Here is a 25,993-nt window from a genome sequence, read left to right on the forward strand (position 1 = left end):
GTGGGCATCTTAATTGTTAGGCAAAAGGTCAACTCCTGAGAGGTTTTTTGTTTTGTTTTGTTTTGTTTTTTAATGGGCATTCATCTACTTTTTACTAGTGCCAGTGTTATTTCCAGCAATAATCCTGGAAATAAAACTAATAATACCCTTACAGTTGAAAATCCATTTTGTGAAAGGCTGAACATTGACAAATTGGTTGCAAGCGCAAGTAGTTAATGTATTTCCCAATTATATATGTCTACCTCAAGTTCATATAAGTATTAATCACTCTAAAACAGTTGCAGGTAGGTCAACTTCAAATTTTACTGTACTATTAAATGCCACTCATCAATTACTTATTGAAGAAAGCTCTGTAGAGCTCAAAAACATAATGAGCTCTGTCCTCAAAGAGCTTGTCATTTAAACGGCAGGACAAGAAATACAAATAGCAAATTCTAATGCATCAAGAAAACTGACTTGCGTGGCAACAGGCATATAAATGTAAATATGGTTGATTTTTGCCAACCTGAGGAAATCTTCACAGAGTGAACACCATTTGAGCGGGGCTTGGAAAGATGGGGAATTCTTGTCAGACAATCAAAAAGCAGCTAAGACCTTGATATTAGTGTTTTTAAGGTAAATTCAAGGATTTCAAACAAACTCATTTAGGAAGAGTGAATGTGAAGGGCTTCGGGAGAAAAGATAAGAAGAGAGAAATGGATTGTGAAAACCTTTGAACACTGGGCTATACCATAAGAACTGACTCCAAATGGAGAAACAGTATCAGACTTCCTGTGTGCAACGAGAGATTGAGAGAGAACAGAAAGTGAGAGAGAGATGAAGGGTGGAAACCAGTTCAAAGATACGGAAGTATTTCAAGGGATAAGGACAAACAGCCTGCTGCAGCAGCTGCAGGAATGAAAACAAAGCAACTCAAGAGCTATTTTTGAGCGACACTGGAGGGAATTTGGTGAGTAACTTCACCCATGGAATGACAGGAAGACAGAGAGAAAATTAGACGATAGGATTGCAAAATGATAAAGCTATCTTTTATAGTTTGGCCTATTCCCTTGGCTATTTTTAGTACACTGGTCAAATAAATAATGGTTGATAATTCAGAACAAGACGGCCACAAAAGTAGGACAAGGTATAAAGAAGAAAAGTCAGGTATTTTATTTTTTTTTATTTTTTAAAGCTTTTATTTAATGAATGCAAATTTCATAGGTATAAATTTTAGGAATATAGTGGTTCTCCCTCCCCAAACTCACTCTCCCACCCCCACTCCAATCCAACCTCCTACTCCTCTCCCATCCCATTCTTCATTAAGATTCATTTTTAATTAACTTTATATACAGAAGGCCAACTCTGTACTAAGTAAAGATTTCAACAGTTTTGGTGCAAAGAATTTAGATGTGAACATGTCAAGATGTCTAAGAGAATATACCACTGAGGAATTCAGGAAAAATTTTTGGTATGGATAAATGAATTTGACAACCATCAGAAAATAAAAGTTAACAGGTGAACCAAGCAATGGCATGATACCATAAGAATGAGGATAGGAGAGAACAAATATTTTTGATTACTTACCCCCTTCAGGTACTTTATATAAATTATGTTATTTGATTCTCAAAATCATTCTAAAATTATCACTGTTGCAGAAAGCTTAAGAACAGTAAAGACAGAAGCTTTTAGATTTGAGCATTCAGAAGTTCTTTCATCAGACTGACTGAAGCAAAATAGTGTCAGCCAGATGTCAAGGGCTGCAGAGTGAAATGGAAGCAAGAAGGTGGAAGTAGTTAAAAACAATACTGAGCAGTAAGAGAACAAATAACTAGAAGGGGAGTGAAGGAAACAGGAAAATCAAAGAGAAGTAGAGTTAACCGTGAAGAGAAGGAAGGAAAGATAGAATGAACAGGAAGAAGCTAAAATGTCAGGATAAAAGGCAAAATGGTTTTTGCTTTCAAGGAAGGTGGAAAGGATTTATAAGGAAGACAAAATAATAGGCAAATCAGTAAGATGATATTGGGTACCATTGATAACACAGTGAAGAGTGGTGAACTGTGCCGTGGCGCAGTGGGTTTAACCTCTGCCTGCAGCTCTGGCATCCCATATGGGTGCTGGTTCTAGTCCGGACTGCTCCTCTTCCAATCCAGATCTCTCCTGTGGCCTGGGAAAGCACTAGAAGATGGCTCAAGGCCTTGGGCCCCTGTACCCATATGGGAGACCCGGAAGAAGCTCCTGGTTCCTGGCTTTGGATCGGTGCAGCTCCAGCCATTGCGGCCATTTGAGGAGTGAACCAATGGATTGAAGACCTCTCTCTCTGTCTCTCTCCCTCTCACTGTCTATAACTCTACTTTTCAAATAAAATATTAAAAAAAAAGAGTGGTGAACAAATACATAATTTGAGCAAATGAAAGAATGCTGTTATTTCAGAAGTTAAAAAAAATAGTAGAATAGTCTCCATAGGAAAAAGAATTTTATTTTCTCTCAATCTTCACCAAGTTCCATGGATATTACATTTAAGTCATTGACAATCTAACTTACTCCTTGTCAAACAGAAGACTTAAGTACCTCTTAAATTTAAAGAGTAAATTTAGGAGCCAGCATTGTGGCACAACAGGTTAGACCACTGCCCTGATGCTGGCATCCTATATGGGCACCATCTTGAATCCCAGCTGCTCCACTTGTTAACCAACTCCCTTCTAACGTGCCTGGGAAAGCAGCAGAACACAGCCCAATTGCTTGGGCCCCTGTAACCATGTAGGAGACTTGGATGAAGCTCCTGCTTCCTGGCTTCTGCCTCACCCAACCCTGGCCACTGTGGCCATTTGGGGAGTGAATCAGTGGAAGCAAGATCTCTCTCTTCCTCTCCCTCTCTCTCTGTCTCTCCCCGGCCCCCACTCCATCTCTCCCTCCCTCTACAGCTCTGCTTTTAAAATAAATAAATAAATCCTTTACTTAAAAAGTATATGGTTTAATCTTGGTAATAACTTCTTGGTGATAGCATAGTTAATAAACATTATAAATTGTGCTTTAATCTACAGAGTAAAATTCAAGAAGCAGAAGCCAAAATATGTTATTCATTCAATAATACTGAAGGAAAATCTTCTAAAGCAAGTAACACACTAAGTTTCAAAGGGTATTATGAATACAGAAAGTAATATGTTTTATGTGTCTAGGGCAAGAACATAGTACAAACAAAATCAGCAAAAGTGGAGAAGAGCTAAGAGTATGCAGTAATGGCTTTTATGTGGTAGAAATGATAAGTGAAGTCATATATAACATAAATGTATGGGTGAGGCTCACTCAGTACATGGATTTTAAAGTCAAATGTGCACACACACATACACACACACATCACAATCACACATCCACAAACTGTCTAGTGACCTGGATAAGAGGATTCTAACCTGATACAGAAACTGAATTAAAGGTATCTGCGGTCAACATAAAATAAGTATACCAAAATCATTCTTCTGCAACATTACTTACAGCTGTGAAAGAATAAACTATTACATGGAAGTAATTTAAAAGGGTGGAGAAAAAAAATATTTTCCCACAGAACAAAGAAGTGCCTTACCTATGCATAAAGAAAAATAAAATATAAAATCACCCACCATAATACCACATTACAGGATCAGCAAAACATATGCAAGATCTTCATGTGTTTATGAATGCAATTATCTTGAGTGGGTGAGAATTGATACGTAATTTTACAGCTGTAATTTCATGTAGGTCAATTAATCTACTGTAATGATCAACAACATCACTTGATACATTCATAATTTGGACTTACTGTTGGATGACACTCTAAGAAAAGGCTCATGTGACATGAAAATTATTTCAATGTTCGCATTCAATAAACATGACTACAGAGTGGAAATGATCGCATTGATCAACAAAGGAGACTAGCGACAATGTACCTCCTGTCAGGTTGGTGCTGCATGTGGCCAATCTCTTCTGGGCAGTCCTGTAGCATGGGCTGGAGTTCCTCTTGCGGGGAAGGGGTCAGAGTGGCAGTGGACTGATGGCTATAGGACACAGCTGCTGGAGAGGAAGCTGCTCCCCGTACAGGGGGAGTGGGGCCTCTTTCATCTTCCTCTTCTTCCAATTCATCTTGTTGCAAATACATCCTTGCTGGGGGTACAGGGCATGGCATCTCTTGGTCATAGCTAAAACAAATTATAAGGACACGTAGACTTTACTTCAGATTATTCAAACAAGCCACTTGTATAGAAAGTAGTCTGTCCTCTTTTAGTTGATTTTCAAATCTGAATATGCTGGGTCATTTTACAAAGATGTTGTTAGAGTTCAATGACACAAAGCTTGATGAATCACTACAAATGCACTTTGTTTCCTCAAGAGACTGTAAGTTACAGTAGTTTACTACAGGATCTGAGAAGTCATGCAATAAAGAAATCCACTTCACATATTTAACTGAGGATATCTCAAATGTGTTTGGTGTATTCTGTCCCTCCAACTCAACATGGTCTCTGAAACTGGATTCAAAGAAGGGATTGGCAGGGGACTCAAAGATGGAGTTCTGGACGCAGAGAAGAACTGCTTTTGAAAATCCTTTCAGAGGGAGATATACTGCAGATCAACTGATGTAGTCTAATACATTCCTTTGAATTATAATGGATCACTATTTCTTCCATTAAGCACAAAAATGAAGTAGTTGGTCTGCATTTTGGATTAGTGAGTGAAAAACTCAATACCCTTAAATGATGAAATGCCCCTTGGTGCCTCTGCTAGATCTGTGTGGGGACCAAGATGGATCTGAGAACCAGTGACAAGCATCTTGCCAAGGGAATATGTTTATTGATAAGAAGAGCAGGTAGGTCCTGCATCATCTCTTTCATGACATTTTGCCTCCAGTCACTCCTTCCTTCTTTATCCTCCCTCAATGCTTCCAAAATTCCTTTGATACACACCACTCTTGGGCCACTCATTTGCCCAAAAGTAATAAATACTTCTTGAATTGCTTAGAGAATAAAATATGAATTCTTAAGGCAAGAGTTTCACACATCTGTATAAGCTGGCTTGCATTTGCCCTACCAGCTTCCTTTCACCCTCTACCATGTGTGTCCTGTTAGCTCTGAAGGACTCCACGACTCTGTGTGGTCCCAATGGCTACAAAAATCACCCTCTCTTAATTGAGAACTTTCTTATTTGTCAAAGTCAAGAACAAATGTCATAAATTCAAAAATTCGCCATTCATTCTAGTCAGGATTAGTCTTCTCATTGGGGCAAAGTTGCTGTTAGTTCTTTCTTTTATTCTTTACATTTTTGGTCAGGCTTTATCTTAATCCTTTTCATAAACGAAAATAGCAATAAACACTGTGTTAAAAGTGCCTATGGGGACTTGCATCATGGCATAGTGGGTAAAGCTGCTACCTGCAATGCTGGCATTCCAAATGGGCACCTGTTCGTGTCCTGGCTGCATCACTTCCAATCCAACTCCCTGCTATGGCCTGGGAAAAGCAGTGGAAGATGGCCCAAGTTCTTGTTCCCCTGCCACACATGTGTGAAACCGAGTTGAAGTTCCTGGCACTTGGATTCCACAGGGCCCAGCCCGGCCATTGCGGCCATCTGGGAGGTGAACCACCAGATGGAAGATCTCTCTCTCTCTCTCTCTCTCTCTCTCTCTCTGTGTGTGTGTGTGTGTGTGTGTCTTCCCCTCTCCCTGTTACTCTTTCAAATAAATAAGTCTTAAAAAACTGCCTATGAAATGAATTTCTAAACATAGCTGACTGGGATAAGCATTGGGTGCAGCCGTTGCGACACCATTTAGGATGCCTATATCACACACTGCCTAGGTTCAAGTCTCAGCTCCAGCTCCTGATTTTATCATCCTGCTAAAATGGACGCAGGCATGCAGCAGGTGACGGCTCAAATAACTGGGTTCCTGCCACCGACATGTCTTCCTGGTTCATGCTTCATTCAGCTCCCCAACCACGGCCAGCAATTGGAGAACTGGGACTTAAACCAGTGGATAAAAGTATGTGCATGATCTCTCTTTCCCTCTCTCAAAAAATCAAACAAATAAATTTAAAAACAGCCAATACTCATCACTTGTAGATTCCATATTTGAGAAGACATTAAATTGGCAAATTTATTATAAATAACCCCTAAAACAACACATGTGGCACTTTCATGGTTGTTCCCAGATATCCAAAAAGAGGCCAAAAATTTGAGTCAACTGAAGTACATGTTCCCAGCTAAGGTTAAACAAGATGACATCCTGCTTTCTTGTGTCAGCTTGCACAATGTAAGCACTGTGCATTTCATGGTTTATTTTGCTTTATATGGGTGATTTCTCAGTTTAAAATGGCCCCCAAAAAAAGTGCTGAATTGATGTGTAGTGTTCCTAAGTAGAAGAAGGCCATGATGTGCCTTTTAGAGAAAATACCTCTTTATGTAAACTTTGCTTAGGAATAACTTACAGTGCAGTTGGCTACAAGTTCCATGTTAGTGAATCAATCAAGTATACTAGAGAAGGGGCTGTGGCATAGTGGATAAAGCCACCACCTGCAGTGCTGACATCCCATATGGACGCCAGTTCAAGTCCCAGCTGCTCCATTTCTGATCTAGCTCTCTCAGATGGCCTGGGAAAGCAGCAGAAGATGGCCCAAGTCTTTGAGTCCCTGCACCCATATGGGAGACCCAGAGGAAGCTCCTAGATCCTTGCTTAGGATTGGCACAGCTGTGGTCGTTGTGGCCATCTTGGGAGTGAACCAGCAGATGGAAGATCTCTCTGTCTCTCTCTCTCTGCTTCTGCCTCTCTGTAACTCTGTTCAAATAACTAAATAAATCTTAAAAAAATAAAAGTATACTAGGGGAGGCATCTGTAAACACACACAAAACAAGGTTATGTATTCATGAGTTGAGAAAAATGTTAAGATCAGACACTCAAAAGGAACATGATCCTGTATTTCCCCTGGAAGCAACAGTTCACTAGCAACTGTGATGATGAGAACCCCTGTGGATCATGATGATCACCTGTAAGTATTTTTCTTAAGATTTTACTTAAAAAGACATTTTATAAAAAGATTATTAGAAAACAGAAGCAGAAAAATTTTGTCTGTGGGTAGGAACCTTAAAACACTTTTCTCCCTAAATTTTTTTTAAAATATGTATTGATTTGTTTGAATGTCAGAGTTACAGTGAGAGAGGGACAGAAGATACAGAGAGAGGAGGGAGAGAGGGGGAGGGAGGGAGGGAGAGAGAGAGAGAGGGAGAGAGAGAGAGAGAGGGAGGGAGAGAGAGAGAGGGAGGGAGAGAGAGAGAGAGAACTTCCAGCTGCTGGTTCACTCCCCAAGTGGTTGCCATAGCCAGGGCTGAGCCAGGCTGAAGCCAGGAGCCAGGTCTCCCACATGGGTGGCAGGGGCCCAAGCACTTCATAAAACATTGTTTCTGTACAGAGAGTTAATGAAAAACATCTTTCTTTATAAAACACCAGGGCAAAAGACTAGATTTTTCAGGTAGACTTAACTTCTCTTTGTTAATTCTCTCTGTCAAGTGAGTTCTCCTTTGGTCACACTAGTGACAGCTCTTCTATTCCACTTAGCATTATCAAGACTACTTCTACAGACTATGGGACTATGGGATAAGAAAGAAGCACACAAACTTCCCAACTGCTGTCATGTGGATTCTCTGTGAAATGCTTGTGAAGAAGCAATCAGTAAATTCCTACAGTTTTAGCATAATGTGACTTGCCCCAAACGGTAGAGTTAAAAACATACCAGGGGATTCCAATTCAATCCCATCAAGGTGGCATGTACCAATGCCATCTCACTATTCCAAGTGATCAATTTCAGTTCACAATTGATCATAATGAAAGGACTAAGAGTCAAAGGGAGCACATAAACAAGTCTAGTACCTGCTAACGCTAACCGATGGAATAAATAAAGGGGAGAGTGATGCAACATGGGAAGTGAGATACTCAGCAGACTCAAAGAATGGCAGATGTCCTAAATAGCACTCTGGCCTCAGAATCAGCCCTAAAGGCATTCGGAGCTGGCTGAAAAGCCCATGAGAGTATTTCAGGCATGGAAAGCCAAGACACGCTGGCAAAAGATCTCTGTGAGTGAGATCCCAGTGGAAAGAACAGGTCATCAAAGAAGGAGGTACCTTTCTCTGAAGGGAGGAGAGAACCTCCACTTTGACTATGACCTTGTCTAAACAAGATAAGAATCGGAGAACTCAGAGGGCTTCCATAGCCTTGGAAACTCATGACTGGAGCATAGGGAGATTACTGATGCCATAGACAGGAGTGTCAATTGGTAAAGTCAACAACAGGAGTCACTGTGCACTTACTCCTCATGTAGGATCTCTGTCCTTAATGTGCTGTACATTGAGATTTAATGCTATAACGAGTACTCAAACAATATATTTCACTTTGTGTTTCTATGGGGGTGCAAACTGTTGAAATCTTTACTTAATGTATACTAAACTGATCCTCTGTAAAAAAAAAAAAAAAAAAAAAAAAAAAAAAAAAAAAAAAAAAAGAAATTATCAACTCCCAACTTGACTCTCACTGGGATTAAACATGACAATAGGTCTGATCTGATTTCATCATCATTTAAAAAAAATCATCTATTATTTTTCACTTTATGTTTCTGTGTGGGAGCAAACTGTTGAAATCCTTACTTAATGTATACTAAGCTGATCTTCTGTATAATAAGATAATTTCAAATGAATCTTGATGTGAATGGAAGGGGAGAGGGAGTGGGAAAGGGGAGGGTAGTGGGTGGGAGGGATGGTATGGGGGGCAAGCCATTGTAATCCATAAATCGTACTTTGGAAATTTATATTCATTAAATAAAAGTTAAAAAAAATAATGTGATAATATCGAAGAACCAATCATTTTCAGGATGCTATAGCTGTGGTATAAATCCACACAATTATTCCTTGAAAATCAGACATATGTCACAGAACTTCTAATTTTTGAAAATCCCAATGTCATATACACAGCCATCCCCTCCACATACATAGGTTCAGATCTGCATATTTAACCAACAATGGAGCAAAAATATTTGAAAAGAAATTGGTTCTGTATTGAACATGTATGATAGTTTTTTCTTGTCATTATTGTATTGTGTCATTATTGTATTGTGTCATTGTTGTTTTACATTCTATTAGGTATTATTAGTTATCTAGAGATGACTTAAAATATGTGGAAGAATGTGTACAAGTTACATGCAAATCTATGCCACTTTATATAAGAAACCTGACATCCATAAATTTTGGTCCTGGAATCTATTCTGTGTGAACACTGAGGCATGACTATACATGATTATATATACATACACATTATATATACCTGAGCTCATATATTCATATATTCATACAAATGCATGATTACACACACACACACTCACAAGGGGGTCTTAAAATTTTTATGAGAAATGTATATTAAGAAAAAACTATAGATCTCAAAATTTTCTCACACCAAAATAAATTCAGAAGTCAGTCTCCTCTTGGCAAATGCTCCTTGACTTATGCTGGGGCTATATCCTAATAAACCTATTGCAAGCTGAAAATATTACGTGTGTAAAATGCAGATAAAACCCCAAACCTATAGAACATCCCAGCTTAGCAACACAGTATACTGTAGAGTATTTTGTGTTTAGATTCATGCTCACAAAGCTGACTGGCAGCTGTGGGCTACCACCACAGTCCACCATCATGAGAGTACTGAACCTTGTATCACTAGCTCAAGGAAAGACCAGATGTCAAAATCTGAAGTACAGTCTCTTTTCTTAACATTTATTTTACCTATTTGAAATCCAGACAACAAGAGAGAGAGAGCGCGAGCGCTTCCATCCCTCGGTTCACTCCCCAAATGGCTGCAATGACCAGGCTGAAGCCAGGAGCCTGCAACTCCATCTGGATTTCCCATATGGGTGGCAGGTGTCCAAGGACCTGGGCCATTCTCCGCTGCCCTCCCAGCCAGATTAGCAAGAAAATGGATGGGAAGAGGAGCAGCCAGGACTCAAACCAGCACTTACATGGAAAGCTGGCATCGCAGGCAGTGGCTTTACCTGCTGTGCCACAATCCCAGCCCCATGAAGTGCAGTTTCAGCTGAATGTGTATGTTGCTGTCGGAACATCAGAAAGTAAAACAATTGTTAAGTCAAACCACTTCAAGTGAGGGTCTGTTTGCACTTAGTATGAACTGAAGCAGGCATGTTACACCACTTCCATCTGTACGGAGGCTCCTCTTACCTTTCATCTACAGAGACACTGTACTCTTCACTATTGCTGTGTGGAGGGGGGTGTGCTGGAGGAGGGGGAAGCAGGTCCGCCCAGTTCATGCCACCCTGTTTTGGTACTTTGGGTGTCCGTGCCCCTTTCTTGTGCCCTTGACTCCCTAGAAAAGACAGAAAATATCCACCTCTTATTTCTGGCCTTTAAAACTTTCTGTTGTTCACAAGTGAATAGTTTTCTATAAGTAGAACCTTACAATTCATATTTGTGTGCAGAAACATTCTTCATTCATTTTAAACAGAACTCTACACAATAGAAGCAGCAAAAGGTCTGCCAAATTTAACAGCAAAACACATAGCAAAAAAAAAAAAAACCATAAATGAATTTTACATGTCGTATCATTAATAGTGATCTTCCTACAGCAATTAATTGCATTATGGATTATCATCTAAAACAAATGAGCTGTAGACATATTTTCTGGAGTGCCTTTCTATTATTTAATTGCTGGAACCTAAAATACAATATGATATAGATACGATCTATTAGAGTTCCACTGTTGCATTAAATCACTGAATATATATAATTTGTACTTGTCCATTGAAATGTCTTAGGCCCATATTCTCACAAAAGGCAAATGCACAAAAATAATTGCTGGAAGAATTAATAAAACAAATGACAAAAGAAGCAGGAAAACAATTTGTAAAAACAGACAGAAGGGTTTTCAGCCACTGTTTCTAAAATTATGAGTGATAGTAAAGTGATGTTGCTCAAGTATTGTTAGTAATCTGAAACAGTCCAATTATTCAAGTGTTCGTAAAGTTCTGGCTTTCTCTTTAAAAACGGGTTGCAGTGCATTTCAGAGCATTCATTTTTGAAAACTTTGGGCCACAGATATTTCAAAATAAAAGTTCCTCCCTGATACATTTGAGATTCAGATGGATGTAACAGACAAAGAGTCAATAATTATCTTTCTCATATGATCCTTTGATATCAGCAAATCATCTCGGTCCTAATTTTTTTAACTATATCTGAAACAGCTCCCAGGTACATGGTGCATGAAACAGGTCTCAGCATTTTTTCTAACTCACTGGGGAATTTTCAGTCAAATGGGAGTGTGTGTTAAACCAGATGTTCCTGCTCTGCTATGTTATTGCACCCAGTGTGGGTTGAGGGACAGGCTGTTATGAACAAACAAGACCTGTCAGCCCTCTGCTTGCACGTCTCTATGCTCCCTCCTGCCACCCAGCTGCCCTGCTAACATTAACCAGCATCTTTCTCTTGATTTCCCAATGCACATCCATTGGAACAAGGCCACATTCCTGAGAGGCCCAACATCACAGATCTCTCCTACATGTCATTTACTGGTTTGCTCTCTCTCCTAATTACCACCATAATTCACATCCCTATACCACTTTACTAGCTATTCACAGAACACCCACCAAATGATAAACAGCAGCAAAACATCAAGATGTAGGCATCTAACCTGGAGGATGGAGAAGATCAATTAAATATTTGCAACCTAAAGTCATAGTTTTTCCCATTAAAAATGATTTTCTCTGTAAGTGACTAATGATTCAAAGATGAAATGGCATATAATAATCAATGATTAAAATATTTTAATATGGCTTACTCAAAACCAGAACATCAAAATTTTCCTCTTATAGTTTACTCATTTTTAAAAAAGAAAGTCACTCAAGATTTTCATAAAAAATAAAGGAAATATAATAACTTTAAAAAGGAAAAACAAAGAGAAACATTTCCTGATCCTTTAATTCAAATAGGAACCCATTTAACACAGATCAGAAAATGCCAAACTAAAGGACTAAAAAGGACTAAAGGACTTTAGTTAAGGGAAGCTACAAATGCAATATTCATTACAGGAGAGGGGTAGACAGACTTGGCTAAAAGCACCTAGCAACAAGTTTAACCCAGTTGCTGGCAGGTGCCGTTTTTACACTGTCTTGGAGCCAGACGCTGGACCCCAGATCAGTGGTTTTGTTCTCACTGTGCTGTGACTTGCCACATGGTAGCTCTAATAATGAACTGCCTTTAATTAGAAAAACAGGACTGAAGTACTGGCAAGCTCCCATCTGCAGCCCCTATCAGGAAAACAGCTGGCAAACAGCTGCAACAGCATGAAGACCAAGGAGAGAGGCCTCAGTGTGGCCTCCAAGGCACTTACAGATTGAGGTTGGGAGGTTGTTTTATGAGGTTTCAGAGCACGAACTGAGGGACCGTAGAGAAATCATAAACTGAGACAGGTTCCTATTGGATCTAGAGCTCATGTTACTGTCTCTTAGGCTTTTGATTCTACTCAAATGTACTCAAACTTGATGCGCTTTAAAATTCTAGTTTCAGATGGTAACATAATTAGTGGATTATGTGTGCAACATTTTTAGTTCCTTGTTGACTGATGAGGAAAGCAGTTTTTTAAAAATTTCACTTATTTGAGAGACAGAGTAACAAAGACTGAGACAGAGATAATGCTTCCCGGTCTGCTGTTTCACTCTCCAGATGCCCACAATGGCCGGAGCCAAAGCCCGGAGCAGAAAACTGAATTATTTGAACTATCACCTGCTGCTTCCCAGGGCTTGCATTAGCAATAAGCTGGCGTCAGGAGCTAGAGCTTGGAATTGAACCCAGGTACTCTAATGTGGAATGCAAATGTCCTAACCAATACCTTAACACATAGGACAGATGCCTGCTTAAAAAAAAAAAAAAAAAAAAAAAAAAAAAAAAAAGATTGGAGATTCTGTGGCTCAGTGGGTTAAGCCTTATGGGCACAAGTTCAATTCCCAGCTCTTCTTCCAAAACAGCTCTCTGTTAAAGCACCTGGGAAAGAAGCAGTAAATGGGCCAAGTCCTTGGGTCTCTGCGCCCACATGGGAGACCCTGAAGAAGCTCCTGGCTTCTGGTTTTGGCCTGGCTCAGCCCTGGTCATTGCCAACCATTTGGGGAGTGAACCAGTAGATGGAAGATCTCTCTCTCTCTCTCCCTCTCTCTCTCTCTCTCTTTGTAACTCAGACTTCCAAGTGAATAAAACAAATCTTAGAAAAAATTTCACTTGAAAGAGTTAGCGAGAAAGACACACACACACACAAACACACATACGGGGTAGGGGAGAGAGAGCGAGAGCGAGAGCAAGAGAGAGAGAGAGAGAGAGAAATCTTTCATCCACTGGCTTACTCCCCAAATGTCCACAATGGCCAGGGCTGGGCCAGGGTAAAGCCAGGAGCTTCATCCAGGTCTCCCATGTGGGTGTCAGGAACTCAAGCACTTGGACTATCCTTTGCTGCTTTCCCAGGCATATTAACAGGGAGCCAGATCAGAAGTGGAGCAGCCAGGACACGAACTGGCATCCAAATGGAATGCCAACATGGCAGGATGCAGCTTTACCTGCTACACCACAAAGCCGGCCGCCCCCACAAAAGAAGTTTAATTCCTTTTAAAGATGAGCCCAACCTTCTGGCTTTTCTAAAGGTCATTAATAAGGAGGAAAATAGGACGCTCAGTTTTTGTTACCAAGCAGAACAAAAGGATTTCAGTGAGGGGACAGTCTTTCAGGATGCAGAGACAAGACCCATGCTTGGCATTCAAATTACGTAAACTGATTAGACATGCCTCCTATGTAGCCAATCCACTAACACTCACTTCCTAATCTTGGAGTACCATCTTTTTAATAGGAGAGGGTGAATTTTTCTTTGGTTCTTCTTACTTACCAGATGTACTGCTGCCCCGGTCTGAACTGTTATAGGATCCTCCTGTATTCTGGTCATACGATTGGTTGTAAGGGATAGTTGGAGGAATTGTATCATTTGCTCGATAATCTAGACATTTCAGTTGGAAAAAAAATTTAAACATTTATTCTCATTTTGTGAGGCATTTCATATTTCTATTTGAATTTCTGAGTAACTGAAAAAACTAATTAGATCACTTATTTAGCTTCTCTTTTATTTTTACATTCAGATGGTCAAGAAATAAAAGTTTAAGGGTTCACATGAAGATTATATATATAAATATATATAATATATCTAACTTAAAAATGTCATACAACATAATTATAGCAATAAGAAATCATAAAACTGTTATGTCTGCAAATCATAGAACATAAATTACTATACAATATTAATTAAAACTGAAACTTGTCAGTGAGATTATATCTGATACAAACTATATCCAAGATAAGGAAACAAAATGTCTCCATTGGCCCCAGAAATGCTTCTGCTTACTTAGAAAAAGGTGAAAATCCAAATGATAAGCTCACCACTGGAATGTACTCAGTAATCATCTGTCAGTCTAGTTGCATTCCAGGGTCTTTATTACAGTCCGACATACCAAATCTGCTTACAAGCAGTATAAACATCAGAAATATTTGTACAAAGGACTGTCAGAGCTTTCCAAAGTCCAGCGTAAAACCACACACTATGGAAGAATAACGGGACAATAGTTTGAATCCGTGCTGTAAATTCCATGATTGCAAAAACTGTCCTATTCATCTCTGTCAGTCTATGTCATGAACTTATACAGGACTCTCAGTAAATATTTATTAAATTAGGTCATTATACCAATCAACTGCTTTCTTAAACGTGGGAAGAGGCTAGATGACTTTGTTGGCAATTTAAAAAGCATAATATACACATAATCAAAGGAAATGTTTAAGTTATCTTTTTGTAATCTCCATCTGTAAAGTGTTATACTTTTGAAGAAAGCATTCTGAACTCAAGCCTAAAGAAAATACTTCAAGAAGTTTGTGAAAAATGGAATTAAAAGATAATTTCATTTTGCTACAAATCACTTTTGAAATCCATGTGTACCCATGAGTCCATGTCTCCAGTTATCTACAATAAAATATATTTCTTACTTGGATACTTGTACAACATTGCCCCATATTAGAGCAATACCTTTTTTCCTGGAGATGTAACTTTGCAAATCAAGTTATTAGAGCAGTAGCCTAAAGGACTACAAAGAAATCAAATACCTATCTCTTCCAACTCAGACACATTACAATAGAGAAACATTCCCCTCAGGCCATCAAATACTATTCCACTGCTTCAAGTCAATTCTAAACTCCATTTACTTTAGGTTCTATACTGACAGACTTCAATCAGGTCAACCAAAGAAATTTAGGTTCTAAAATTATACATTGTACCAGTCTTAGCAACCACATGAGGTAACAGTAATACAACAAATTGAACCACTTCTCCAGTTCAAGTTTAATTTAATTATTTTTCTTCAGTTTGATATAAAAATGCCATTCGTTTATATGACCATGTAGAAGCAATTATCTTCCATCCTCAAGTGGAAAGAATGGGATAGTCTATTTATGGAAAATGTGAGGTATTGTGGGGGTTGGACACCTGACTTATGAATAAAAGATTGACTGTCCTCAGCAATTCCTCACCTACTATTAAATTTAAATTAATCTCAAAACCATTTGAAAATGCTTATATATTATTATAAAATCAATTTTCCAGGGTTATTGTTGTGCTAATGAACGCCTTGACACTGGAACTTTTGAAACCAAAGAAATAAGAAAACGTCAGGAACCCAAGAAATGATCTGCCTTGCCACTCTCACCCAGGTTGCAGCATCTCATGCTGTAGGGTCAAGAAGATAACTAAAGAAACGCACGCCGGAGACTGCGCGGCTTCTCACCTTTGTTCAGCTTGTTCTGCTCCATGATGTTATACTGAACCGGTGCCACCTCTTGTTTCTGCTGAGCAGGTGGTTTCCAGTGCTTCTCGCCAGAGTCCCCGCTGCCGTTGTTCATGTTATTGCTGAGGTTTGACTGGATGAGCTGGGTGGTGGCGTAAGGTGTGGGCTGCCCTGATGGATTGACAAAACGCCCGTCCTTCAGATTTGGGCTATTGAAGGTTTTCATCTCATTGATTTTGTTACTAAGGTCCACATCACCATAAACAGTTGACTCAGGGAGCATCAGATTTGTTTGTTTGTTATCCAGTTGGTTGTTATAATTGGCTATACAATCAGCTATGTGCAATGGAGAGGAAAAGGAAAACGTCATTCTGCATGGTTCTTTGTTTTAAATTTCTTTCTAAGTAGCTTTTCCAGTCACAGTAAACTTGCTAGGTTAGGTACACATGGACTTAAAGAAGACCAACACACAGGGCCTATTCTTCCTATGTACTTTCTAAAGAAAACAAAACCAGAGGGTACACAGAATCTGTTTGGAGAGTAATTCTGAACTTCTGCTTCTTCCAGAAAATAATTAATTGAACTTAACATAATTTTCTTTTACTGACCTCGTTACTAATGATCTCACTAAAAGAACATAGGTATGAATATCATCAGTGTCAATTTTAAATTTTCTGGTCTTGGGTTACTGAACTATCAGAAGCCGCCAGTTAGTTGTTTAAAGCAACAGAACAAAGCATATGGAGTTGAGACTTCCGACAAAGGGGAAAAAACTCTACCCGCAGATCAAAGCTCTTGAGTTGTCAACATTTTATAAAGTAACTTGACAAAAAAAAATATGAGGAACAGCAGTAAACTGGTAGTAAATAGTAGCTGAGGAGAACTTGGTTAGTTCTCCTAGTCATGTAGGATTATTATTATCAAGAAAGATGCTATAAAATCATTTTTTCATGGTTTCACAATGACACCCCAAGAAGTATAGCATGATCATAATGACAGAAAACAAATCTTAGTAACCAGGGTCATTTAATCAAATAAAGCCTGAACTAGTACCTACTATGTTTAATATCTCATTTGCACTCGAGTTTTCCCTTCCTTGCAATATTTGGGAATTAAGTGACTAATACATAGAGACATACTTCAAATCTACAGTCAAAAGCATTACAACAGCAGAAAGGACTGAAGCCATCTTAAATTAAAACATTCTTTAATAAAAAGTAATCAAGTTTATAAAATACTATTCTTCATGTAATTTAAAACTGTCACCAACACTAACAGATTACTCTGAGAATTATTTTTAAACTGGATATTATAGGAAATGATTAACTAACATGTTTGCCACTGAAGATATAAATATGAATATATTCCTAAGCAAATTTGTAAATTGTCTATCCTACTGAACTTAACCTCTGTGCATTTCAACCATATATGATGAAGAATCAGGGATACTTTATTTACCTGGCCTTTCTAGGTATTAAATTTTGTTTAATAGTGTTCAATAAATATTATAAAGGTATTAGGTTTCTGGCACTCTGATTTGGCTTTGCCAATCTTTTTATATGAATGCTATCCTGTAGAAATGTTTGAGATTTTGGACTTGTTCTCTGTATTGTCCAATAGAGTAGCCACTGATCACAGGTGGTTACACAGCACTTGAAAAGTAGATAGCAAATGAGAAATTCTATTTTAAATTGTATTTTACTTAAATAATTTAATGTAAAGAGTTAGTGGTGGCCAGTGGCTATCATATTGGACAACACAGTTTGACCTAGCAATTTAATGAATATCACCATTTTTTTTCCTTACAGGTAACAACACAGTCTTTCTCTTACTTATAATTATGTGATTATTTGCCTTTCTAGACAACTAGAATATGGAACTTTGGAGGACATACACTGGGCATGTCCTCCATTGTCATATACATTTTTTTAAAGATTTTATTTTATTTTTTTATTTATTTGAAAGAGTTACAGAGAGAGGTAGAGCCACAGAGAGAGAGAGAGAGAGGTTTTCCATCTGCTGGTTCACTCCCCAAAAGACCACAATGGCAGCCAGAGCTGAGCTGATCTGAAGCCAGGAGCCAGGAGCTCCCTCTGGGTCTCCCATGCAGGGGCAGGGGCCTAAGGATTTGGGCCATCTTTCATTGCTTTCCCAGGCTGTTGCAGAGAGCTGGATTGGAAGTGGAGCAGCCAGGACTTGAACTGGTGCGCACATGGGACGCTGGAGCTCCAGGCAGGGGCTTTAATCTGCTGCGCCACAGGCACCGGTCCTGTCATATCTATTTTCAATGGAGACACAGGACTTGTTTTAAGGGTAGACATACAGATTGTCTAGGTTTTATTCTTTACAGGGCATACCATCTTTACTTAAACATCATCTCCTCTTTCCCTGTTCCTTAACTTCATGGGTTACATTACTTCCATAATCATATATTTGGATTCTTTAGAATTCTTCTAATGTTTCTTATGTGAATATTGGATTTTTGCCAGAAAAATTTTTAAGAAGACTGCCATTTTAATTCATTTCATTAACTTAAATCTTGTATATTCCACATCCATTTTTTCCTGTTATGGTTTAGTACAAAATTTTAGCAAGTTAATTTAAAACTTACCCACATTTCTTAATCAAAAATATATAATAGAAAAAATGCATTTTACATTCCTGTAAAAGACATATTTCTTGTATCCTTGGGAATTTTATACTACAAAATCTGACTTAAAATGTCAATTAATTTTCATTTAAAACTTTTGTCATTATTATTATTGTAGAACTACTATTGTTATTAAGGAATTTGGTTTGGGGACCAGCACTGTGGTGTAGTAGGTTAGGCCTCTGCCTGCAGTGCTGGCATTTCATATGGGTACTGGTTTGAGTCCCAGCTGTGCCACTTCTGATCCAGCTCCCTTCTTATGCATCTGGGAAAGCAGTGGAAGATGGCCCAAGAACTTGGGCCCCTGAAACAACATGGGAGATTCGGAGGAAGCTGCTCACCCCTGGCTTTAGATCAGCCTTCCTCCAGCCATTGTCGCTATTTGGGAAGTGAACCAACAAATGTAAGACGTCTCTGTCTCTCCCTCTCTCTCTGTCTATAACTCTGCCTTTAAAATAAAAAATAAATCTGAAAGAAAAAAAGATTTTGGTTCACTTCATGGATTTATCGACCTTTTGATCTGCTATGCCCCAAATTTTGAAAATAATTGAATATTATAAACAACTAATTACAATTAAAGGTCATAACCATGTACATTCTTAAAAAGATAAATATCTGGATATGACTTCAGTTTTCCTCATTTGCTGTCCATTCTAGAATTTAAATTCATACTGCAGAAAAATTTTCTTCATAGAAGGTAAGGTATGGAGGATTAGGGATGGGAAAAGACATGTCAGGCCAGTGTGCTATTCTGTAGTCAACATCTCATGAAAAAAGGTTGCTCCCAGTTGGCCTCCCTGTGTCCCTAACCTGGGCGACTGTAGGTTGTCAGGTTGCTGTCGCTATTCCCGTTGCCTGCCGTGCAGCAGTTGATGGAGCAGTCGCTGTGGTTGTTGCCGGTGTTTGGCCACGTGTCTGCCAGCCATGGCTGTGTGGCAGGTTCACTGATGTTGAGCAATCCAGGCCTATGGGAAGAAGCACAGAGAAGCAAAGGGGATGTACACAGCAAACAACGCCAACACAGGCTTCACTGCTTTATTCTCACAAACATCTGGGTAAACTATGCTGAGCGATGTTGGGATTCCTTTTGTTCACAGGCAAGGTGACTGTACTATCAGGTTCTGGGGTTTGCTGCAGTTTACCCAGAAATAACTGTAAACTGGCAGAGCTTACACCTAAGATCCTATGCCATGCGCAACCTTCTCCTCATTTAGTCATATGATTGAAAAGCAAACATGGAATCTGAAAGTATAAACACTTACGTATTTGAGTCATTTAGTGGCTTGACAAATGCCCTAGAAAAGGCAGTTTTCCACGCTCCCATTTTGACCCAGTCGAAAATGTACAACTCTTCTCACATCATCACCGAAAAAAGGAACAAGCTCCTCTACGTAGACAATGTAGCCTTCCTATCAAGCACATTCATATGGGTTTCTTCAAAACTGTGTCCCTGAAATTGAGCGTGAGGCTCTGAGACATTTTGCCCGGAGCTCCACCAATGTTTCAGTGCATAGTTCTGGAAGCCTGTCAACATTTTTCTGATGGTGATAATTTAAAATGCCCTGAGTCCCCACATAAGCAAAGGAAAGCTACTGAATTAAATCTGGTAAAACAAAATTGTGCACTGAAAGAAATATTAGTGCTCATTTTTTTTTCAATGGGAGGCAGGGGAAAATAACAGATGGTGATCCTCTTTGACAATGCATTGCGAATGCAAAGTGCATCAGTAGTTATGAATGGGAGCCCCTGACCACTGGTACAAGGGACTCAGGCTGGAGTTCATGAAGGGCATGCTTCACGGCCTTTGCCAACATTGATTCAACATGTTAAATCAGTGAATAAAGCAACAATGTATGATTTGCTGCTCCAACAGACAGACTGATGCTACAGACTCCATAAAAGGATTTTATTCGTGGTTTCATTTGCTTCATGCTCAATTGTGGTTTCTTTGTTAAAGTGCAATAACAAGGGTTTTCATTTACCTGGGAAGCAAAAATTTGATATTTAACCCTTCATAGTTCCTCTTCTGCCACATAAGTAGTCAACTGAGGGTGCCAACATTGTGGCATAGAGGGTAAAGCCACTGCCTGCAATGCTGGCATTCCTTATGAGCACAGGTTCGAGTCCCGGCTGCTCCTCTTCTGATCCAGCTTCCTGATAATGTGCTTGGGATTGCAGGAGAAGATGGCCAGAGTGCTTGAGCCCCTGAACCCACATGGAAGACTTCAAAGAAGCTTCTGGCTCCTGGCTGCAAACCATCCCAGCTCTGGCTATTGTGGCCATTTGGGGAGTGAACTAGTAGATGGAAGACCCCTCTCTCCATCTCTCCCTCTCTCTCATTCTCTGTAACTCTGCCTTTCAAATAAACAAGTAAATCTTTTCTTTTTTTTTTTTAGGTAGTTAACTGAGGAAGTTTATTATGCAAATAATGGTAATTTAAGTAATGATTCACTTTGAAGAATATGGATTTGTAACTCAAACATCTGTATCCATATGTGTGTACACATAGAGTTATTCAGTGAAATGAATGTATATACTTTTTGCTTTCAATGTGAGGCCTTATTCTGAATTTATTCACATGCATTAACTCATGCATTTAGTCAGCACCACAATTTTACAAGGGTAGGGGCTGGTATTATGCAACTTTACAGGTGAGAAACTGGCACACCTGAAAGTATCAGAAACTTGTGCACAGTCATAAAAGTGAACACACAGTAGAACTGGTATTCAAACTCGGGCAGTCTGGCCATGGAGTCCACCCTTGGATGTAGAATGATATAAATACATATGCTGGAGAGTGTGGAAGTCTCCTAAAGCACTCAGATATTCGTAATAAAAGGATGTGGATTCCAAGCTTTTGTATAAAGTATTAAAAGGCCCTGACACAGACACACTGTGCTGGACAGGGGAGCTACAAAAGCTGTTCCAAAGAATTAAGGAACTTCTAACAGAAGCTCCAACATTGGGAATCGCTGACGGCAGGATTCTATGGAATATGGATTCCAGGATTTGGATTCCAAGGCTTTGTATGAAGCTTTAAAAGGCCCTGATATAGACACCCTGTGCTGGACAGGGGAGCCACGAAAGGTGTTCCAGGAATTAAAGAGCTTTTAACAGAAGCTCCAACATTAGGAATTCCTGAACAAGCCGTTCATAGAAAGATCCTCTTCAGATCAGTTACAGCTTAAATGGAAGGGACCTTACCAGGTGCTATTGAGCATGACTACTCAGTAAAATTAGGGTTATAGCTCTACCTCTTACATCTTCACAGGTGAACTGAAAAAGACACACCTGATTATTCCTGCAAGCCAATCAGAGATCTTAAGTACCTCTTCAAAAAGCAAAAAGATAAGCAAAGCATTTGCTTTCATCACATCAAGACTGCTGCACCTTAAGGCAGACATGCTGTACCTGCCTTTTCTTTGATTCTCTCTGGGAACTGTTATAGACAATAAAACTCCTAATGGGTTCTTCTATTATAACCCTCTACGCTCAAGCTAAATGGGTTTATAATTACATAAGGGTAGCCTATAACCACCCACTATCTGGGAGATGTGAGATATGTTCTTTCCATCTTAAGAGGCACACCACTCACAATTGGTTTTGTTCCAGGTTTTGCTTATGCTAATTAACAAACGTGTATGTTTCAGAACTCACCAACTTCTGGGAATAACTGGCCATGCAGGGGACACAGCCACTGGCAGTGTCTAAAAGCACTCCAGCTCATAAAGCGAATTTGTTAGATGAGATAGAGTCTTCCAGACCCAGGATAGGCAGGGCCTGTGCTATGCCCCTCAGAAGCAGGAAGCAGCTATAGAAGATATGACGATTCTACGCCCTTCAACATCCCTTAAGATTAAGGGACTGAAATCTCTCTGAGGGGAGAATGATGTAGGCAAGCAGACAGGATAAACTTGATTAGATTTGCAAGCTGGAAGACTGCGGCCCCTGTGTGACCTCACACCCCTACTTGATCCCACCTGTACATCCACCTGCCAATCAGGCTGTGTAACCACTCCCCTTTGGAAGTGGATAAAAAGCCTGGAACAGAGTGGGCTCCTCCCTTTTTTTGTTCCCTGTTTGTTGCTCTTGCTGTCCATGCCTTCATGGCCTTCGGGCTGCCCACTCCCTGCTTTCCGTCCTGCATGCTCACTGCACGTGGCTCCTGGCCTGCTCTCTGCTTGGTATGGACCCCAACTTCAGCCTCTAGACTTCTCTTTCTCCCCTAGATAAAGCCCTCACTCTCCTTTGCATTTCTCTCACTGAATGAAATCCTTAATACTTAAAAAAAAAAAAAAAAAGGAAGAGTGGAGAAACTATCTGAAGTCCTGAAATTCAGGATAAAGCTGTTAAAGACTGAGCCAACAGACTATTAAAATTGTCGATAAGAACATGCTTTGAAGAGTAATGTTGTCGAGCTGTTGAAATTCTAAACATTTAAATGCAAGCTCTGTGAGAGATATCTGGAGTCTTTGAAATAGATGTTAGTTACAGAAATTCTTCATCGAGTCATCTTTAGCTTTCTGATTTTATTTTCCCTGCACTTAAACCATGAATGTTATCACTGTAGAAGTTATTAAAATAAAACTCCACATTGGACACTGTACAGATGTTATGGGTTGTTTGATGTATGGGTCAAGTTGAAATTTTCCACAGTCTGACTCACATGTTTCTAAAGGAAAAGACAATATTTCTGTGCTACTACGATTCCCTCTGAAAAACACTTTCTCAGTGAATGCTTTGCTGTCATCAGAGGCTGAGAGAACTTTGCATACATATGGGTGATTTCTAACAGCAAGGAGGCTTAACAATATAAATCCTAGTTTTCTGCTTAGACTTGAGTTGGGAATGCTAATTATTTAAGGGAAAAGGTGAGTTATGGTTATGTGCCCAAATGAACACTAAAATGCCCTATGTGTATTATTCTTTTTAAACCAAAAATTCCTTAGGCTGCCTTTTATATGTTTAGCCTTTCCTAGTGTGGTATGTGACCGATTTTAGCTGCCCAACAGTAACATGTGAAGCAGAAGCAAAAAATACGTTGGTTAAAGTGATGAACAATCATCCAAAACACTATTAAACAATGTTATCATATCTGAGCATGTGCAAGTCCAAAATTTCTTTGCATCAAAATCAACTTATGCTTCAACTCATTTTCCATGAACTTTTTGAGGTACCCTTGTAATCTCTTACGGGGATAGATTTGTGTCATGAAGGAAAAGAAGGCATATATACATTAATCATTATCTGGGAATGACCTTTAATCCTTCACCTTGTCTTTCCTAAGTTATTCCAATCAAGCACTCCAAGAAAAACTATTTGAATTGTTCAACCACAAAATAAAATACTTTAGGGTCCAGGAGCTGGGAAAACTAGTGGCAAAACCTGGCTGAAGGGGTCGTCAGGCGGTAGGCTGTCTCCTCCTCCCACTTGGATGAGTTTTAAAGCCTGAGGATAGAGCTAAGACATCCAATGTGAGACAGAAAAGTACAGTTTGAGCTATATTTCTTTCTCACCTCCCACTGACAGGAGATGCGGCACTGGCATTCCCTCTGAGGCGAGTCTCACTTTTCCACCCCCTTTTCAGATTTTTCTCTGCTTTGACATGCTTTATGCTGTGGTGTAGATTCTAAGTAGGTTTTTTTTTACAAGAGGTGCCAGGATATTTGAGGTTGAAAATTCAACAACTAGGGACAGCTACTTAATATGTCTATGGTCCTCGCCCTGGATAATGTCAATGTTCTTTGCTCCTTTCCAGCTGGGAAAAGGTCCCTCTGCTTACCACAATCCTCATTTTCTGTTGTCTGGGAATAACTGACTTCATAATCTTGAGAATTATTAGAGAGTATGAGATAGTCTATTCCTATAGTAAACACACAGCCCTAAATAAAGGGCTTGAAAGCATGAAGGACTTCAGGCCAACACTGTGGCATAGTAGGTTAAGTCTCCGCCTTCAGTGCTGGCATCACATTTGGGCACCAGATTAAGTCCCAACGCTGCTCCACTTCCGATCCAGCTCTGTGCTGTGGTCTGGGAAAGCAGTAGAAGATGACCTGAATGCTTGGGCCCCTGCACCCATGCAGGAGACCGGGAGGAAACTCCTGGCTTCTGGTTTCAGATCAGCCCAGCTCCGGTCATTGCAGACATTTGGGGAGTGAACCAGCAGATAGACAAACTCACTCTCTTTCTGTAACTCTGCCTCTCAAATAGATAAATAAATCTTTAAAAAAAAAAAGACATCAAGAACTGAACCCAGGTCTTCGAACATCCATTTAATAATCATTCGCTCCTTCATGCCTTTCTTAGATACTTACTGATGACATCTTTCAAAAATTAATCTTCCATGATTTATGGAATTTATTGTTGTCATTCACTGAATCACATTTATTATATTATAAAAATTTCATTCATTGATAGATCATGCCATGTCTGCACTCCACAGTCTCACATCCTATTGTCAGAGACAATCATATACCCTAGGGGTCGACACACTCCTTCGGTAAAGGACCACACAATAACCTTTTACAACTCTCAGGCCATATGGTACCTGTCTGTACCGACCCAATTTTGCCATTGCAGCTCCAAAGCACTCATGGAAATATGCAAACAAATGAGCATGGCTACATTCTTATAAGACTTTGTTTATACAAACAGGTGGCAGGTTAGATTTGGCCCAAAAGCCAGAAAGATACAAACAAAAGAATTGCATTCCCTCTTGTTAGGTGCTTAATTATAGGAGCTCACAGCACAAAGTTCATGGAGGATATGGCAGGTGAAGTTCAATAAACGAAGGGCAATGGGCTGTCATCCCAGGCTGGCATAAAACATGTGCAGCGTAATAGGGACACGTAAGAGAATCCAACATTGGCAAAGGCCAGGTGGGTGACAGGGGATTGCAGTGTATGGCACAGACAGATGCTTCATACCTATGAAGCAAATCTGCAAAGCCCTTGGATGTGTGGGTTTTACATGCAATGCTGAGTGAGTGAGAGATTTGATATTTTAATCATGCTGGGTCCTCTTGAAAGTGGGATTTTCAGCAGCTCAAAGACATGACCAATATGCATTTCATCAGATCATTTTGGCTTCAGTGGGCAAATGCATTGCGCAGGATGTAATGTTCATAAAGAAGCTGAAGAAAGGCCAGCTGGAAACTTTTGTCGTAGGTTAGATAAAAGGAGAACAAGGGCTTGAAGTGAGACTATTAGAGGTAGTGCAGGTGGTCAGAGCTAACATCAACGAGATGCAGAAGGTAGAGAGGATGACTAGAGGCTTTGGTTTGTGTATTGTCAGTCAAGTGATGTGGGAGGGCCGATGCGACACACAAGGGAAATCACTTTGTAAGAGATGGACATGAGAGAAGGCAATGCAGAGATGTACTCCACTAGTATCCTCTTACCCCCACTGGATCACAAAATAGACTCAAACACCCTACCCTCACAAACAGGAATGAAGCATGAGGCTTCTTCCTAATGCACCTCTAGGTTTCTTTGCTTCT

At 39.6% G+C, this 25,993-nt stretch overlaps 1 protein-coding gene across 7 annotated transcripts in view; it reads right to left on the reverse strand.

The window, feature by feature from the left end:
* ROBO1 (roundabout guidance receptor 1) overlaps nucleotides 1-25,993 on the reverse strand; it is a 1,247,412-nt gene that overhangs the window by 32,047 nt on the left and 1,189,372 nt on the right. For 4 of the 7 annotated variants that reach the window (XM_089330673.1, XM_051859421.3, XM_089330674.1 and 1 more), the window contains 5 exons: nucleotides 19,306-19,460; nucleotides 15,846-16,181; nucleotides 13,910-14,017; nucleotides 10,210-10,354; nucleotides 3,903-4,151 (listed from right to left, as the gene is read on the reverse strand). In XM_089330673.1, the coding sequence (XP_089186799.1) occupies nucleotides 3,903-4,151; nucleotides 10,210-10,354; nucleotides 13,910-14,017; nucleotides 15,846-16,181; nucleotides 19,306-19,460 (993 nt within the window). The remainder of the gene's footprint in view (nucleotides 1-3,902; nucleotides 4,152-10,209; nucleotides 10,355-13,909; nucleotides 14,018-15,845; nucleotides 16,182-19,305; nucleotides 19,461-25,993) is intronic. The other 3 variants (XM_089330676.1, XM_089330675.1, XM_089330677.1) reach the window with 1 other exon arrangement.

Source organism: Oryctolagus cuniculus, chromosome 4 (genome assembly GCF_051225735.1).
Source record: "Oryctolagus cuniculus isolate XC-2025 breed Fujian yellow rabbit chromosome 4, ASM5122573v1, whole genome shotgun sequence".
NCBI lineage: Eukaryota > Metazoa > Chordata > Mammalia > Lagomorpha > Leporidae > Oryctolagus > Oryctolagus cuniculus.